Raw genomic sequence first — 19,146 nt, forward strand, 5'->3', positions numbered from 1 at the left:
GTCGATAATGGGTTAACCCAGTGGATTCGAACGAGACCCAAACCGAACTGGACCCGAAATGGACCCGAACCGAATCGGACCAAAATTGAACTAGACTAGAACCGAACCGAACTAGATCGAACCTGACTGCCGAACCGAACCAAAAATTCGAATCAACCCAGAGATAGACAATTGGGAGCTATTGTCCAATCTCTACAAAAGCTAACAATAGGGTATGTATTCACTGCCGGGAAACAGGTCATTTGCAATAGTGATGTTACGAGATTATCGGATATCCGAAGTGGTGGGACTTCTCAAAATGACCTCAGAAAAAGATTCTTGGGGGGAAAGCTACTGCCTACGACGAATGCTTCCCATCCAGTTATTATCGGTAAAGCTTCAATATTCTTTGCATATTCTATGAATAGAACTTGAATTATTAATACAGGTGCATCTGATCACATGACAAGGGATTCCAGTCAGTTAAAATCTCTCCTTACTTCTCCTCAATCCGTTATTTCTACTGCCAATGGTAGTACCTCTCCTATTACTGGAGAAGGATCAGTTATCTTGTCGAATAATCTTACATTAGATACTGTCCTTGTTGTTCCATCTCTTGAATACAATTTGTTATCTGTTAGCCAAATTACTTCAACTCTTGCTTGTATTGTAACTTTCTGGCCCTCCTATTGTGTCTTTTAGGACATTCTAACCCGGAAGATTCTTGGTTATGGTGTTAGACGGGGCAAACTCTACTATTTGGAGTTAACAGAGAATGGGGGATTGAAAATCAGTCAGGTAAATCAAGCTAGTAGTGAGGACAGTACTCAAGCAACTATATGGTTATGGCATCGAAGACTCGGTCATCTTTCCTTTAGTTACCTTAAGAAATTGCGACCACAACTCTTTTCAGGTTTGAATAATTTGGATTTTCATTGTGACACTTGTGAACTGGCTAAGAGCCACCATATCTCTTATTTACCAAGTTTGAATAAGAGTTTTGAACCTTTTGAGGTTATTGATTCTGATGTTTGGGGTCCTACAAAGGTTCCCTCTATTTCTCGAGTTCGGTATTTTGTGACTTTTATTGATGAATGCACTAGAATGACTTGGGTATCCCTGCTTATAAAAAAGAGTGATGTGAGTCTAGCTTTTCATAAATTTCACCAAATGGTACACACTGAGTACCAGAAGCAGATTTGTGTTTTGCAATCTGACAATGGTACTGAGTTTGTCGATGCTTCTCTTAGTAATTTTCTAAACAATCATGGAATTCATCATCAGACCTCATGCACCTATACTCCCCAACAAAATGGATTGGCGGAGAGGAAGAATAAACAACTTTTGGCAGTAGTGTGTACCTCTCTCTCTTTGGCATGAACATGCCTCGATTTTATTGGGGCGAAGCTATCAAATCTGTTGCCTACCTTATCAATCGAACACCTTCTCGAGTTATAGACTTCCAAACTCTTCAACAAAAATTGCACACCCTAATTTCCGTTCCCCATCTTTCGAATCTTGAACCCCGGGTTTTTGGGTGTACTATATATGTTCATATCCCCAAAGTCTTGAGAAATAAACTTGATCCATGTGCCAAACGATGTATTTTTGTTGGCTATTCTGATTTTCCAAAAGGATATCGGTGCTATGATCCACACACCCGAAAACTCCATGTAACTCTAGATGCCTCTTTCCATGAATTAAAACCTTATTACTCAGGGGGAGTCTCTCAGAATTCTCTTCAGGGGGAGAGCTCACGTGAAGAGAATAGCGGAGGGGCTGAGTTTATTGAGTTAGAAGCGGTGAATGACTTGTTTAATCAACAAGAGAATAGTAGAGGTGCTGAGTTAGAAACAGTGAATGAATTTTTTAACCAACCAGGTTGTCGTGATATGCAACAAGAATCTGCTCCCAACCGTGAAGCCGAGAGTGAATCATTAATTGCTCCTGAAGAATCCTCAAAGTTGCCTCCGTCTGCACCATCAACTGAAGAAACCAAGAATGTTCCTCCTCAGGTAAATACGAATCCTGTGTTTGATGAATCTATTGAAACATGTGTTCCTACAGAAAATATGACTCCTAGATATCCACAAAGATTGAATAGGGGAGTTCTAAAGAAACACTATGAACCTGATCTTGAAGTTAAGACCAAATATTCAATTAACAACTATGTGTCCTCCCATAGGTTGACTAAGTCGTATGCATTTACTATTGATCAATTATCGGGTTTCTATTCCTAGTAATGTGTAGGATGCATTAGTTGATACAACATGGAAAAAGGCGATGAATGAAGAGATGGAGGCTCTACAAAAGAATGCCACGTGGGAACTTGTTTCACAACCTAAAGGAGTGAAGACAATTAGATATCAATGAGTGTTCACGGTGAAACTCAAACTAGATGAAAGTATTGACAGATATAAAGCTAAGTTAGTTGCAAAGGGATATAAGCAAAGGTATGGGATAGACTATCAGGATACTTTTGCACTAGTAGCTAAGATCAATACAATTCGCATTCTTATATCTATCGCAGCAAATCGAGACTGGCCTCTACAACAATTTGATGTTAAAAATGTCTTCCTCAATGGATACTTAGAAGAAGAAGTCTACATGGAACTACCACTCAGAGTTAAAAGTGGTTCTTTGTGTCAAGGTGAAGTCTGTAAATTGAAGAAGTCATTGTATGGGCCAAAACAGTCACTAGAGCATGGTTTGGAAGATTTTCGGCTAGAATGAAGGAGTTTGGCTATAAGCAAAGTAACTTAGATCATACTTTATTTATAAAACACAAAGAAGGAAAAGTAACAGCTTTAATTGTATATGTTGATGATATGGTCGTGACAGGAGATGACCCATGTGAAATGCATGCTTTACATGAGTATTTATCCACTAAATTCGAAATGAAGGATCTCAGACAACTTAAATATTTTTTAGGAATTGAGGTTGCAAGATCAAAACATGGAGTCTTCCTTTCACAGTGCAAATATGTGTTGGACCTTCTAGCCAAAATCGGAAAGCTTGACTGTAAACCAATAGAGACTCTCATGGAAATGAATCATAAGCTCGGAATTCTTCAAGATCAAATCCCAGTAGACAAAGGGCATTATCATCGATTAGTTAGAAGATTAATCTACTTATCACACACAATACCTGATGTAGCATATGTAGTGAGCGTTGTGAGTCAGTTTATGCATGCACCAAGTGAAGAACATATGGAAGCAGTCTATCGGATCTTGAGATACTTAAAGAGTGCTCCAGGAAAAGGTTTGTTATTCTCAAAAAATGGTATCTCTAATATTGAAGGATATACAGATTCTGATTGGGCAGGTGATCAGATAACCAGAAGATCCATGTCGGGTTACTTTACTTTTGTGGAAGGGAATCTTGTTACTTGAAAAACCAAAAAATAGAAGGTAGTATCAAGATCAAGTGCTGAAGCTGAATTCCGAGGTATGGCTCATGGTGAATGCGAGTTGTTATGGATATGGAATGTACTGAGGGGCTTAGGGATTGAATAGGCCAAACCTATGAACCTCCATTGCGATAACAAGGCAGCTATCACAATTGCACAAAATCCGGTTCAACATGATCAGACTAAACATGTTGAAGTTGATCGTCATTTCATCAAGGAGAACCTCGATTCAAAAATCATACAATTCCCTTTTATTCAATCTAAGAGTCAGCTGGCTAATATACTCACGAAGGCAGTATCAGGGAGGCATTTCATGGTATAATTGACAAGTTGGGCATGACCGATATCTATGCACCAACTTGAGGGGGAGTGTGTGCACTGTAATAGAATGTATATAAATTAGATTAACTTAATTATAGGAAACTAATTTTTTCCATCAATCCGTGATTGATTATGTACCTTGATTTTAGGATCTAAATTGTGTGCATTGTAATAGAATGTATGTAAATTAGATTAACTTAATTGTAGGAAACTAATTATTTCCACCAATCCGTGATTGATTCTGTACCTTGATTTTAGGATCTAAATTGGTCCTAAAATCAGCATGTAATATCTTATAAATAGCCTCCTAAACGGAGAAGAATACATCGAAAAAATCACTGAAATCCTTCATTTTCTTACAGTTAGTCTTTGTAATCACTTAGGAGTCTCTGCAATTTTGTCTATAAATACCTTATTCTACATCAATGAAGATATAACAATCACTTCCTTTTTCCACATCTTCTACATGGTATCAGAGCTCGATCAACAATCCCTTCTCCCTTTCCCTCGCTGGAAATCGTCAGAGCTCGCCAAAGCCAATGCCTTCTAGCTCAACATCACCGGAAATCATTACCATAGCCAAACCCAGAGGGACGTCTGTAGCTGCCGCTGCCGTTACTAACGCTTCTATCGTCGATATTGGTATTTTTCCTCCTTTCTTTTCCATCTAGCTTTGATTACTGTAAACCCTTCACCGAGACTGCTACCATCGTTACTCGTTGCCGCTTCCTCAATCAAGTCGCCACCAATAATCACCTTTTCTAGTGTCAAGACCACTTCATCTGCATGACATCATCGCTTAGGTCATCCATCGTCTACCATTCTCAGGCACATAGTGTCCTCTTGTCAGTTACATTTATCGCATCCTTTGAATTTTAACTTCAATTGTAATTTTTGTCAATGCAATAAGAGTCACAAGTTACTATTCTCACTCTCTACTCTTGTGTCTTCTTTCCCTATTGATATTATTTTTTCAAATAAATGGACTTCTCCCATTACTTCTATTGATGATTTCAAATATTATGTTATTTTGTTGATCAGTTTACAAAAAACATTTGATTTTACCCTCTCAAAAGAGAACCTCATGTTTGATACATTTGTCTATTTTAAATCTCTTGTTGAAAATTTCTTTGATAAACAGAAACAGATTAAAACACTCTATTTTGATAACGGGGAGTGGGGGGGTGAATATGTGACTGTGTCCTCATTTTCGGCTACCAATGGTATTTCTCATCTTACGTCTCCTCCACATACCCCTAAACACAATGGGTATTCCAAAAGACAATTATCGTCATATTGTTGAAATGTGCCTGTCTCTCCTTTCTTATGTATCCATACCGTTATCTTACTGGTCATTTGCATTGTCCATTGTTGTCTATCTCATCAACCATCTACCTACTCCCACACTTAATCTTATGTCCCCATATGCCAAATTTTTTGGCACCCCTCCCAACTACTCTAAACTTTGCAGTTTTGGTTGTCTCTGTTATCTATGGCTCAAGCCATACTCCTTTGCCAAGCTCACTCCACGTTCATCCCCTTGTGTCTTTCTTGGGTACTCTACCACTCAAAGTGCATTTTTGTGTTTTGAACCCACAACCTCTCGTCTTTATAAGTGACGTCATATTAAATTTGTTGAGTCACGCTTCAATCTCACCTAGAGCGTCCTTCATCTGACACATTATCCCACTGGAGTTCCTCTATATCTTTACTTCCAGCTACCGACACGTCAACCACATCTTCGATCCCTATGCCATCAACTCCAGTCAAGATCTCACACCTAACCCCACTCAACCACCAAACCCCACTCCACCACCTCACCCCACTCACACACCTACCTCATTTACCGAACCACACCCATCATCCCTACCTACTTCCTCACCTCCTCATATTATTGTCACCAGATCTAGGAACAAAATTTAGAAGCTCATCCAAAAATTAAACCTCACAACCCAACTTCCTACATCTGTAACCAATGAACCATCAACCATGAATCAAGCTTTCACTTATCCCAAATGGTGTCAGGCTATGTCGGATGAGTATGATGCTCTTGTTCGAAATGGAACATAGGAGTTGTTCCCTTGAATTCCTCGTAGAATTTGGTTGGTTGCAAATGGAGTTTTTTTACTAAATTTTTATTTGATGACTCTATTGACTGGTACAAGGCTAGCTTAGTCACCAAAGGGTTTCACCAATGCTCTGGGGTTAGGTTGATTATCATGAAAATTTTAGTCCCGTTGATCACTATTCACATTGTTCTTAGCCTTGCAGTAAGTTGTGGCTAGTCGCTTCTACAACTTGATGTTAATAATGCATTTCTCCTAGGTAACCTGTCTGAGGATGTTTTTATGGCACAATCACCAGGCTTCATTGATCGTGATCATCCCCACCAGGTTTTAAACTTTGCAAAGCTATCTACCATCTCAAGCAAGCTCCACAAGCTTGGTATCATAAGTTGAGCCAGTTTCTTATCACCTTTGGCTTCAGCAACTCTCAAGCAGATTCCTCTCTATTTATTACTCTCACAGATACTGATGTGTTATCTATTCTAGTCTATGTGGATGACATTATTATTACAAGAGATAATGATCAAACTATGACAACATTTATCTACCTTGTTGCTCAAAGATTTTTTATCAAAGATCTTGGCTCATTGACCTACTTTCTCGGCATTGAAGTTGTTCCTCCTTCTCAAGTCTTTTGTCTCAACGCTAATATATTTTTTATCTCCATGCTAACACATGCATGACAAATGCAAAGCTTATAGCAACACTGTTGAGGACTCAATAGCTGACTAAGTCATACAACAGAGGCACACTGAGTTACAGAGTTAATATCTTTCTTTCCATATTGTTTTAAATTCGTTTTTCATGCATTATTTAAGTTAAATTGCCATTGAGGCAAAATTGTAATATTTAACCCTAAAACTAGGGGACTTCAAGTCTACTTAGAGGGCAAGGGAATGAGAAAAGAGGCAAGTCTTGAATTAGGTTAAACAGGGTTTGGAGTTCTCCTTGACGAGCTCTAGGGTTTGGAGGTCTCCTTGATGAGCTCTAGGTTCATGTTCCCTCTTGAATCTAAATATCTTTCTCTCATAGTTGATTTCTCTTTCCATTGATCTATACTGAAGAAGAGAGGGGAGTTGTTGTCCCTTTTTTGAGTTCAAACAGAGGCTTCAGCCTCCTTCCTATCATCAGCAGCAAGAAAAGGATTCTCCCTCTCTTTAAGAGCCTGAATTGGGGCCTCTCCACCATCACACCACGAGCAGCCATAAATTAGGCTTCTTTTCCAGCATCAACAAGAAGGGATCAAACGCTCTTTTTCGTGACCAAGAAGGGGACCCCTTCCCCTCTTGTCCGAGTAGCAGCAGCATAGGGTCCTCTGGCCCTTACTGAACAGCAAACTAGCCTGACAAAGGAGGTTGCTTTCCTCCTAACCGAGACCAGTCAAAGAAAGGAGCATTTTTACCTGCCCTTACCGAGGGTAGCTGCTCTACTACAGTGCTGGATTCTCAAATCCCACAACGAGTTACTCGATCCATTGACTAGGGACCATCATAACTTAGTATCAGAGCAGAGTAACATGGGGGATACATCCAGAAATGAAGAAATTAAAAGCATAATCTAAAAGCTTGAAGATGAACAGGCTAAAACACGAGCAAGTCTCAGGTGAATGACTAGCATGATTTCTGGTTTCATGGCAGAGAGACTGTTAAGCACCTAGCCAATACTACCCAAAAGACCGGCCAGTTAGGAGCGGAAGGCATAGGTACTTAACCTCAGGACCATAACAGTACACCCCACCTTCACGAGCCGACGTCCACGATGGCTTAACACTTAGCGACGAAAGCCAGGTCAGGATCCCATAATCCCTTATGGCCACCGCGTCCGGGGTTCGCGATCACCTGCGCTAGGGAACTCCCCTCTGGGATTCGAACTCACGACATGGGAGCCCGCTCTGATACCAAATTGAATACAAGTAGATTCTACCTCTAATGGGCAATTTCCCTTCTAGATTTAACAATGCTAGAAAAGCCTTTTGTTGAGAGTGAAAATACAAAAGATAAATAAAAACCTTAAACCTTCAATGGAGAGATAGCCACACCCATAGTATGTCCAAGCTTCCAACATGTTAAGCAAAAACGAAAATGGATTTTGGAACTTGAAAGAACTGTAATTGCCAAGCAAGAAATTTGAATGAATATGAGATTTCTCTTGAAAATAGGTAAAATAAAAAGAATGCTCTTGAAAATGATCTTTGAATGAGAAGGTTTGCTAATAAATACTAATTGACTACTAAGGAGACAAGTTGGGGTCCCTATTTAATTTTTTTTTTTGACAAAATTAGCAATATAGGATGATTATCGAAAAAGTCGCATAGGAGGTTGAACAATCATGCCTTTTCATTTATCGATCAATTGAGCTCAGACGACTATATTTTTAGCCTTTTGATGCATCATGCATAATGGTTTGATTGATTGATACCAAGGTTCATTAGTCATGCTTTATAACATGAACTGGCAACACTCTGGTTATTCGATCATGCCCAAGAGTCTTTATCTGTCAAGCTTTCGAACTTGGCATGTCAACATTGTGGTTGATCTTTATAACTTGGAAACATTCTAGTTGATCCGTCATTGAAGACCTAGGATTAGCATTTACTCCGACTAGCATCTTTTTAACCAAGATTGACCTTTTTGTACTTCATATATATGTTTTACTTACGATCATATTTTTTTATGCTTAAATTATTCACAATTTTTAAATATCAATACAAGGCCTTGAGCCAAATCTTTGTGTGCATTTCTTTTCTTCCTTATTTGATGATCTATTTGATATATGACAAAATTGGGGAGAAAGAAAAACTAAATTTAAAATCATAAAAAAGGGGAAGATTGTTGACCTAGGTTGAACCCTCATCCATATTTTGATGATAACAAACTTAACCATATTAATGCTAATATTTTCAAATCAAGCATTTCATATGGAACTCCTTCAAGAAACACAAGATCAAGGTCTTTCCAAAAGCATTGGCAAATTCAATTACAAGACCTCGAGCTTTATGGTGTGTCAAGTTATCTTAAAGAAGCACCCATGTGCAAAGATTAAAGACTTGAAGACTAAAGTCGAAGTCGTTTAGAAATATCTCAAGAAGTCCAATAATGTAAGATGATAGTCTCCAAACTTTGATTTTAAGTTACATAAGAGCATTGGAGCTTTAGAGTATAAATATTTTCCAAAACCGTGTTTAAATGATGCATATCACTATTCTAAAATTGCTAAACCCTTAGTCTTGTTTTTTACAAGATTACAACTCAAATTTACACTTTGGTATAAGGTTTGAGCGATTACCCTACTTGAACATGATTCATCATATAGAATGCAAAATAGCTGAGTCTATAAAGTATGTCGATCATTCGGTTTGGCATGATCGATCATATTGAATGCAACCAATTGTGCCTATAAAGTATAACTGATCATATCGAATGCTAGAAATGGAGCCTATAAAGCATAATCGATCACATCCAATGGAATGGTTGATCATACAGAATCCTGCATGGCTAAAGCTATAAGGTATGATTGATCAATCAGATTGGGTTGATTGATCGGTGAGTTTTTTAAAAGCTTAAAAACTTGTTGATTGATGTCCTGATTAATCAATAAGGTTAGGGAAATTTTGATCGACCATACCTTTCTAGTGATTAATCAACACTTTTTGAATATCTTTTATAATAGGTAGCTTACACGGGAAAGTTATAAATACCCCTCCCTTGTAATAAATAATAATGTGAAAATTTATTGGCAATTTATATTATTCCACAACCACTTTCACTTGAAATCATTCACAAACCCATTTTGAGTGAAATACCATTATACATCTTGAAAAAAACTCATTTCCTCTCTCTAAATCACTCTACATTGTAGTATTCAAGCTTCTGTATTTATCTCTGCATCAAAGGATTGGAGGCGTGAAAATCACTAGGATAAGGTTGTCTCTCCTTTTAAAAGGGTGTAAGTTTCTTTTTTCTTTATATATTTTATATTTTTCAAAGATATTCTAGAACCTAGAATCTAGAAAGGGGAGCTTATTAGAGTTGTAATCAAGTTTTAAAATCTCAGGGAGAGATTTATTTCATGTAATTGGGCATTACGAGTGGCTTAAAAGAGAGCTAGAATCTCTTTTGTGTAAAACTTCAACTAATAGAGCTTATTAGTGAAATTTTCCCAAGAAAGGGCTCTTGACTGGTGATTACCAATAGGAGAACATCGAGAAAAAAATTTCTTTTGTCTCCTATTATGGTGTGTGTATTTGTTATTTGTATTATTCTAATTTTTGCATATAAGTACCAAGTTTTTAAACATGAAATTTGTTAACTGTAAGATTACAACCCACAATGAATCAAGACACACATTAAGGAGAGTGTTAGGATTATGTGCGCTTTTATGCTACTATCATTGTATGTTTTATCTATTATCATTGAACTTTAAACAACATCATTGAACAATTCCTGGTGATTAGAGATAGGGTATAGAGTACCTATCACCCATATTCGTTTGGCCTGATAATAGTAAAAACATGCAAATTTATCCAAATCGTTCGGTGATTAGAGATAGGGTATGGAGTACCTATCACCCATATTTGTTTGGCCTGATAATAGTAAAAACATGCAAATTTATCCAAATCGTTAATCAATAAATATTTGTATTCCATATCTGTTTTTATGTGGATAAAACATACAACTAATTGGGAAAAAAATAAAATTACCACTCTTGTCTATCTATTTAAAAGAGTTTTAAGAAATAGTTGTGCTAGAAGAGCTCTTCGTTATAAGAATTGTAGAAGATGAAGAAAAGGCAAGCGATTGTTTTATCTTCATTGATGTGGAGTAAGGTATTTATAAACAAATTTATAGAGACTCCTAAGTGATTACAAAGACTAACTCTTCAACTACGTATCATAACTGGATACAGTGTTTACATTGGAGTTATCTTATCTTACTTTATATTTATCTCTATCATGCCCCCGCAAGATGGAGCTCCAAGAGGAGAGTCCAATATTGTTCTTCAAGAAGAGGAAGCGTGTTAGAGGAAGTGGTTTGGTGGGAGCATCAGCCAACTGATCACCAAAGGAGACATGAGTAACCTGAAGAATGCCACTCTGAACTTGTTCACGAATGAAGTGGTAATCCAAAGCAACATGTTTCATGCAAGAGTGAAATACTGGATTGGAGCACAGATTTATAACACCAACGTTGTCACAATAACGCACCAGTTGTTGTGGAAGAAAAACACCTAGTTCAGTGAGAAGCTAGCAGATCCACTTGATCTCAGCTGTAGTGGTTGCAATAGCTTGATATTTTGCCACTGTCCGCTGCTTCTTAGAACTCCAAGAGATAGGATTGTGACCTCGGTAAATAATATGGGCACCTGTGGAAGTGAAATCATCCTTGTTTCTTGCCCAGTTAGCATTAGAAAACACATAGTGAGACAAAGAAAATTGTCGATGTAAGACAATACCATGATCTAAAATCCCACAAAGATAGCGCAACAAGCGATTCACAACTTCCTAGTGGTTTATAGTAGGCCAATGTATAAATTGAGATAACTTATCACCACATAAGCAATTTTAGGGCGCATAAGAGACAAGTATTGAAGACTACCAACAACGGTCTGATATTCAAATGGGCCAGAGAGTGCCGTGCCAAACTGAAGTGAGAGTATAGAGGACATGGCAAGAGGTGTTTGTTATTGTCCCTAGTCAAGGATCGAGTAACTTGGCGTGGGATTTGAGAATCTAGCACTGTAGTAGAGCAGCTGCTCTTGGTAAGGGCAGGTAAAGATGCTCCTTTCTTGATCTAGTCTTGGTCAGGAGGAAAGCAGCCTCCTTTGTGAGGCTAGGGTGCTGCTCAGTAAGGGCCAGAGGACCCTATTCTGCTGCTACTCGGACAGGAGGGGAAGGGATCCCCTTCTTGGTCACAAAAAAGATAGTTTGATCCCTCCTTGTTGTTGTTCGTGTTAGGGCTACAAACTCCTAACTTGGAGAGTCCTTGGACCTAAGGGTAGGGGTTCCTCACCTGGCTTATTGTTGATCTTGATGCTGGAAAAGAAGCTTGATTGATGGTTGCTCGTGGTGTGATGGTGGAGAGGCCCCAATTCAAGCTCGAAAAGAGAGGGAGAATCCTTCTCTTGCTGCTGATGATAGGAAGTAGGCTAAAGCCTCTGTTTGAACTCGGAAAAGGGACAACAACTCCTCTCTCTTCTTCGGTATAGATCAATGGAAACAACAATCAACTATGAGAGAAAGATATTCAAATTCAAGAGGGAACTTGGACATAAAGCTCATCAAGGAGACCTCCAAACCCTAGACCTCATCAAGCAGAACTCCAAACCCTGTTTAACCTAATTCAAGACTTGCCTCTTTTCTCATTCCCTTGCCCTCTAAGTAGGCTTGACGTCCCCCCTAGTTTTAGGGTTACATATTACAATTCTTTCCCTATGGCAATTTAATTTAAATAATGCATGAAAAGCGAATTTAAAACAATATGGAAAGAAAGCTATTAACTCTGTAACTCAGTGTGCCTCCGTTGTATGACTCGGTCAGTTATTGAGTCCTCAACATCTGCCTCCCCTTGGAGCCCTCAAGCTCGTAAGCTGGGTAGACCTGTTTGAAGGTGTCCAACCACTCCCATGTTGATGTGTCAGGTTCTGTAGCTGCCCACTGGACTAGAATCTCCCACTGGTCATTGACCAAATGGGTGCGTAACACCGCAACTGGTGTAAGAATGACGGGTCTGTTGTCCACTGGAGGAAGGAACGGAGTGGATGTAGGCAGTGCTCTCGTATATGGTTTCAGGAGTGATACATGAAGGACTCTTCACATAAGTTGGAAGATCAAGAAGGACTCACAAATGCATCTTTATCTTATGGTCACGTCTTAGAAGAGTTCTAGTTTGAGTTATCTTTGTCTTTTATCTATATTGATTTATTTAATTATACTAGGACTAATCTTTAAGTGTTAGACTTTGGGTATAATTGGGACAAAGGTAGTTTTATTGTAATTGGACTCTACTACCTTCCTCTATTATAAATAGAGGTTCATGTACTCTGATTATAATAAGTTAATGAATTTAATGAAGTATTTTTATTTTCCATAAATTCAACAAATTGATCAATAAATGAAAACTTAAAAAGTGATGCAAAACAATCGGCTTAAATTTGGATTTTTCAATGCAACTGGATATCAGTATGATCTTTAATTCTTCCAATGTGAATATATCCTTAAGTATAGATTCGATTGACATAAAATTTTCTCCTTATGAAACTATACTTAAAATAAATTTCATCCAAGTATAAAATATACTTCTATTATATATAATCTAATAGATTTTGGTCTCTGCTGAACTAAGTACTCTTTCCCCTTTTTCCAACATGACCTTTGACTCTTCCAAGATCAATATCTCCATATAAAAAACTCAGATCGAGAATTGGTTGAATAGGTAAGAAAATAGACTTAAAATTTTTTTTTTATATAATTCTCCACATAAAGTCTCATTCTTGATATCATAAAATAACTCGGAAGTTGAAGTTTTCTGCTACTACTTGATCCTCTTTTGCAATCTGACCTTCACTGTTTCAAATATTGATTTCTTTTTGTAGATAACCTCGATTGAAAATAATCATTTTTCCTTGGAAATTAAACTTGTAAATATATAATTTAAAATATTAAAAGCTCATTATAGATGTGAAATCATAAAGCAAATAACTAGTATAGGGATTGAAAAAAATAAATACGAACCTAAACTGTTAGAGATAATAAATTAGAAAATATCACATTACCTTTGTGGGTCGACCGAGTCAACTCACAAAACTTGCTCTGATACCATGTTGAATGTTATGGTCCTGGGTTTGGTACTTGGCTTTCCGTTACCAAACAGATCGATTTTTTTATATGTATTGGCTAGGCGCTTAACACTTGGTATCAAAGCGGGCACCACGTTGCGAGTTCGAATCCCGGAGGGGGCGACCTAGAAATTAGAGTGGGCCACTAGAGTGACCCGTCATGGACGTCAACTCATAACGGTGAGAGTAATGTTACGACAGCTATGATCACAGTGTGTAAAAGTGATGGGTCCTGGGTTAAGTGTTTGGCTTTCCGCTACCTACCAGGTCAGTCTTTTGGGTAGTATTGGCTAAGTACATAACATTTGGTATCAAAGTGGAGTGGGCGTGGGCGTGGGAGATCGCATCGACCCAGATGTTAAATTGTCATGGTCGTCAGCTCGTAATGGTTGATGTATTGTTATGGTCCTGGGTTAAGTACTTGGTTTTCTGCTACCAAACAGATTGGTCTTTTGGGATGTATTAGCTAGGCTCTTAACATTTAGTTATGTTAGTCTTCTATTTATATTGGGTTATTCAATTATTCTAGGACTTATCTTTAAGTGTTAGAGTTTGGGCGTAATTGGGACAAAGGTAGTTTAATTGTAATTGGACTCTACTACCTTCCTTTATTATAAATAGAGGTTCATGTACTCTGATTAAGAAAAAAATCAATGAAGTATTTCCCTTTTCCATAAATTCAATAATTTCTATCATTTTCAATCATTTCAAAATGACTACCCTCAAACCTTAATATTATCCTTAGCATCCCTATGCTAAATTTGTGGCTTTTGTGTGTTTCTTGGAGGATATACTCTGAAGCCGAAATCTGAGCCTAAACCCCCTTTTCTATCACTTTTCTCTGAGGATAAACCTATACCTTGAGTTTACCTTCTTCCATTGGAATTTTTACAACCCTAAATTGACCACATTGAGAACTAAGTGATAGCACGTAGAGAAATCCGAAGTGACCCTCCTAAAATCCCAAACTGGAAGGGGCAGTTCCACTTAAAGCTTGCAAAAAGCTGTTACATGGAATTATTCTTTGAGCACAATATGGTGGATGTTAGGAATTAGATGCCCTAATTCCAAACTAACGAGAACAATAATAATAATCGCTAAATAAAAAAAAAGCAAACACGAAAAAAAATACAACAAAATTTATACAGTTTTGCCTCAATGTGAAACTACGTCCTGTCTTTCGCCGCTGCAGTAATCTACTAGAAAGATGAAATAGTTTACATGTGTTTTTCTCTAACCTCTCTCGGGCCGTAACTTGTGATGCTCCTCGGATGATGAACAAGACCCTAATAACGGCGCTTCTAAATATATAGGAACAATTAGGACAACCAAATTACAATTGTAAAATCCCCAAACTTCCCTTAATGAAATCGCAGTCAATATATCATGGATCAAGTGGCGGCTCCGCCCCGAACCCATGGGGAGGGGGGCTCCCCGCCCCCTTCTAAACCCCATAACGACCTTACCAAGAAGGTTGACCCACGTACCGACTCAATGTAAGTAGATATTTAGGCTCTGTAACTTAACAATATCCCACTTGAAGACTAATCCAATATCAATTTTTTTTTCTACAGTGGTACTTCTCAATCCTCAAAGAGAAGTCCAACTAAAGTTTGAAGTTGCACACAACTTCAGTTTCTCAAACGTAACAGTCTTTGTCAACATATCAGCCGAATTCTGACTCCCTTTAATCTTCTCGAGTGTTAATACTCTATCCTCAAGAGCCAATCTAATGAAGTGGTAACACACTTGTATGTGTCTTGTTCTGGCATGATAAACAAAGTTCTTTGCTAAATGAATAACACTCTGACTATCACAATACAACACATTCTTCCCATGTGTTGAATTTATAAAAAATAGAAAAACTTCATTGACTTGATGTAATTTGAGTACTTGTACCCCTATTTATAATAGAAGAAAGTAGTAGAGTCCAATTACAATTAAACTACCATTGTCCCAATTACACCTAAACTCTGACACTTAAATATAAGTCCTAACATAATTAAATAACTCAACATAAATAGAAGACTAACATAACTAAAACACCTTTAAACTAAAACTCATCCGTGAGACCTGCTTGCATATTAATTTTGGCTTTGTAAGATTTCTTATTGTGAAAGTCATGTAAGACTCTCTATATTTTCTCTTCAATGTTCCCCCTTCAAGGTGGAGTTTATAACTTCAGCTTGCAATGAAAATGATTCTTGGTCTTCAATTTTCTTTTGCAGAAAAAAACTCTCAAATAAAATTTTTCATAGATGCAAAAAAAATTCTTCACAAATACAATTCTTCATAGACTGTATTTCATTTTTTGGATTATGTTGGACACTAGGGGGGCTCTTAAAGCTATTGATTTACTTATTGATGTTGGCTTGTTTCTGTGTTATTATGTCGAAATTGTAGTTTCCACTTGCGAATAATTTTTTTCAATTTTTTGCAGTAGAAATTATATCCTCTTGTTCATTTATTTCTCATAAAAGTATTTGTTTTTATCATCTCATTCATCCCTCTCTTTATAATAATTTTCTCATCCAACCTTGTAACTGGTTTCTGATTTTCTCCTCTTGTACTCTTTAGGACATAAGACCATTGCCTTCTAATTTGGAATTTTTATCATTCGACAAGCTATGTTGGGTGTTGTAAAAAGTGCCATCTTTCTTCATGGGATAATTTGCCTTGGATTTTCTCTTTTCTTTCTTTTGTGATTCTTTCAAATCCTTTAGCCCTCTCTTAAAGTTGTTGCTTTATCTTCTTCTCTACTCTTATAGTGGTGGAAGGAATTTTCTGGTTTCAACAGTTTCACATCATGCATAGTAGATCTCTTGAGATGGAAATATAGTTTCCTTTTATTTATTTTGTGCCTAAGGATTGGTATCTTAGTTTTGCTGCTTTTTAGTTTGATTGTTTGAGTTTATCATTTTTGGAGGGCAATGAGTAGAGGTAGAGGAAAAGGCAAGAAATTGACAGTTGTTGCGAGTCATGAAGACCCTGGAAGGGGTGGGCAAGAGTCCCTTCCAGCTTATAAGAGAAGAGGACGGCCACAAAAATCTTTGAAGGATGAGGTTATGCCCAATTTTAAGTAGAGGTTATACCCACTTTTAAGTAGAGGTTATGCCCAATTTTATGTAAAATGTATGCATAATTTTATATGCAATCTGTTTTACATGAATTTTTTAAAAGTTTTAAATATATGTTGGAGCTCGAACTCGGATCGAGCTCGAGTTCGAACTCAGTAAAAATTATTGGGCTCGAGTTCGATAACAATTTTAAGCTCGAGGCTTGGCTCGGCTTGAACATAGGCAGGTTCGGGCTCGGCTCAGCTAGATGTCGCCCCTACTTTGTTGGCTTCGGTCATGGCGACATATTTTGCCTCGGTAGTGAAAAGAGCAACTATCTTCTGCAACTTAGAGACCCAACTAACTGTTGTACCACCCAATGTGTATACATATCCAGTGGTACTCTTCTTACCATCAATGTCTCCAGCCATGTCAGCATCTACATAACGTTATAGAAGGTAACTGCTCGTTAGATAGCCTAAAGTGACTAGCTAAAGGAATACTCACGGGTTTTGAATCATTCATGTTGAACCTGCTCAACACCTTCCACATATTTTTCTTGTGACAGTTTGAAGACATTGATATCCCTCGTAATCCTCATCCTAAGGATTTTTTTTGCAACACCCAAATCCTTCATCATAAACTTCTTGGACAACTCCCTTTTCAACTTATCAATTTCCTATTTGCAAGCACCTGCTACCAACATATAGCAGTAGAATGATGTAGGAGTCATCAAGCTTCTTCACATAACAACAATGATCTGCCTGGCACCTCAAAAAATCATTACTACTCATAAAGGTGTCAAACTTCTTATACCATTGTCTTGGAGCTTGTTTAAGACCATACAAGCTCTTTTGAAGTTTGCACACCATTTTCTCCTTTCCCTGTGCTTTAAAATCCAGTGGTTGCATCATGTAAATTTCTTCCTCCAAATCATCATGAAGAAAAGTTGTCTTTACATCCAACCACTCTAAGTGCAAGTCTTCATTTGCCACTAGTCCAAGCACTGTTCTAATAGTAGTCAATTTTACTACTGAAGAGAAAATCTCAGTGTAGTCAATGCCTTCTTTTTGTTGAAAGCCCTTTACCACCAGTCTTGCCTTGTACTGCTCGCTACCATCGTGTTCATCTTTTATTCGGTACACCCATTTATTCTGCAATGCCTTCTTCCCTTCTGGTAACTCGGTCAATTTCCATGTCCTCTTGGACAATAGTGAGTCCATCACATCCCTCATGGCCAACTCCCACTTGGTTGATTCATCAACTTGCATGGCTTTCTCATAACTCTCTAGTTAACCTTTATCATTCAACACTATAGAATTCAGTGCAGGGGAGTACCTTTGTGGTGGTCTGCTAGTTTTGGCAGATCTTCTAAGTTCAGTCATAAGAATCTTCTGATTTACTGTTGGGGTTATGTTTTCCTGGTCTTCCTAAGCAATATTCTCTATCTCAATAACCGAAAGATCTCTAAATTGAATTACTTGTGACTTCTTGGATTCATCACTTATGCTCTCAGACTCTGTTCTCAACCTGTCTTTATACAAGACACCTTCATTGAAAATCATGTCCTTGCTCCTGATAACCTTACGACTTTTGTCATCCCATAAGCAATAGCCAAACTCGGTACCACCATAGCCAATAAATAAATATATCTTAGATTTAACATCAAGTTTACTTCTAATAGCAGAATCAATATGAATATAAGAAACACAACCAAAAACTTTCAAGAAAAAAATGTTTACCTCTTTGCCGCTCCAGACCTTTTTTGGTATTTTAAAATCCAATGGTGTTAAGGGACCTCTATTGATCAAATAGGTAGCGGTGCTAATAGCCTCAGACCAGAACATCTTTGGCAATCCCGCATACAATCTCATGCTCCTAGCACGCTCATTCAAAGTCCTATTCATCCTCTCTGCCACACTATTCTATTTAGGTTTTCCAGGAATGGTCTTCTTCATCTTGATTCCATTATCATCACAATACCACTTGAAATGATCATCTATGTATTATCCCCCATTATCTAACAATAAACACTTCACCTTCAAATTTGTCTCATTCTCAATCGTTGCTCTCCATCTCTTAAATGTATCAAAGACATCATATTTTTTTTAAGAAATAAACCCATGCCTTTCTGCTTGCATCATCAATAAATATCACATAGTAGTTAGAACCACCAAGAGAGGTAACAATTGAAAGCCCCCACAAATTAGAATCAGTAACAGCATCAGCAACTACAATTGTGTCTCTGTAACTGGAAGTGATGTAAAGAGTTCCAGTTTTAACTCCTCGAACAACAACCATGGCTCCCTTAGTGACTTTCCAGGTAGTGTACCATTAAAAGTCACATTATGATATTCATCATCAAGCTATCCTACTAAGATCAGATTATGCATCAGTTTTAGTACATGTTTCACCTTGTGAATTTTCCACACTAACCCATTTAACATCCTCAAACTAACATGACCAATACCAAAAATATCCA

At 37.6% G+C, this 19,146-nt stretch overlaps 1 protein-coding gene across 1 annotated transcript; it reads left to right on the forward strand.

The window, feature by feature from the left end:
• The first annotated feature begins 441 nt into the window (after positions 1-441).
• LOC137935207 (uncharacterized) lies at positions 442-2,352 on the forward strand. Its single transcript, XM_068779901.1, has 4 exons — positions 442-615; positions 682-777; positions 1,725-1,994; positions 2,230-2,352. The coding sequence occupies exons 1-4, from the start codon at positions 442-444 to the stop codon at positions 2,350-2,352; spliced, it is 663 nt and encodes a 220-aa protein (XP_068636002.1).
• The last annotated feature ends 16,794 nt before the right edge of the window (positions 2,353-19,146 follow it).

The sequence above is a fragment of the Aristolochia californica genome, unplaced genomic scaffold, assembly GCF_029961685.1.
Source record: "Aristolochia californica isolate CCGP_79_NKW_82.1479 unplaced genomic scaffold, dmAriCali1.0.hap1 SCAF_6, whole genome shotgun sequence".
In the NCBI taxonomy this organism is placed as follows: domain Eukaryota; kingdom Viridiplantae; phylum Streptophyta; class Magnoliopsida; order Piperales; family Aristolochiaceae; genus Aristolochia; species Aristolochia californica.

Bases quoted from the DNA above. Each gene is read 5' to 3' on its own strand.
- LOC137935207 (XM_068779901.1), top strand. From the start codon at position 442: ATGACAAGGGATTCCAGTCAGTTAAAATCTCTCCTTACTTCTCCTCAA. The intron at 616-681 runs GTTAGCCAAATT...TGTGTCTTTTAG, and splicing joins TTGAATACAATTTGTTATCT to GACATTCTAACCCGGAAGAT. The intron at 778-1,724 runs GTAAATCAAGCT...AATTCTCTTCAG, and splicing joins GGGGATTGAAAATCAGTCAG to GGGGAGAGCTCACGTGAAGA.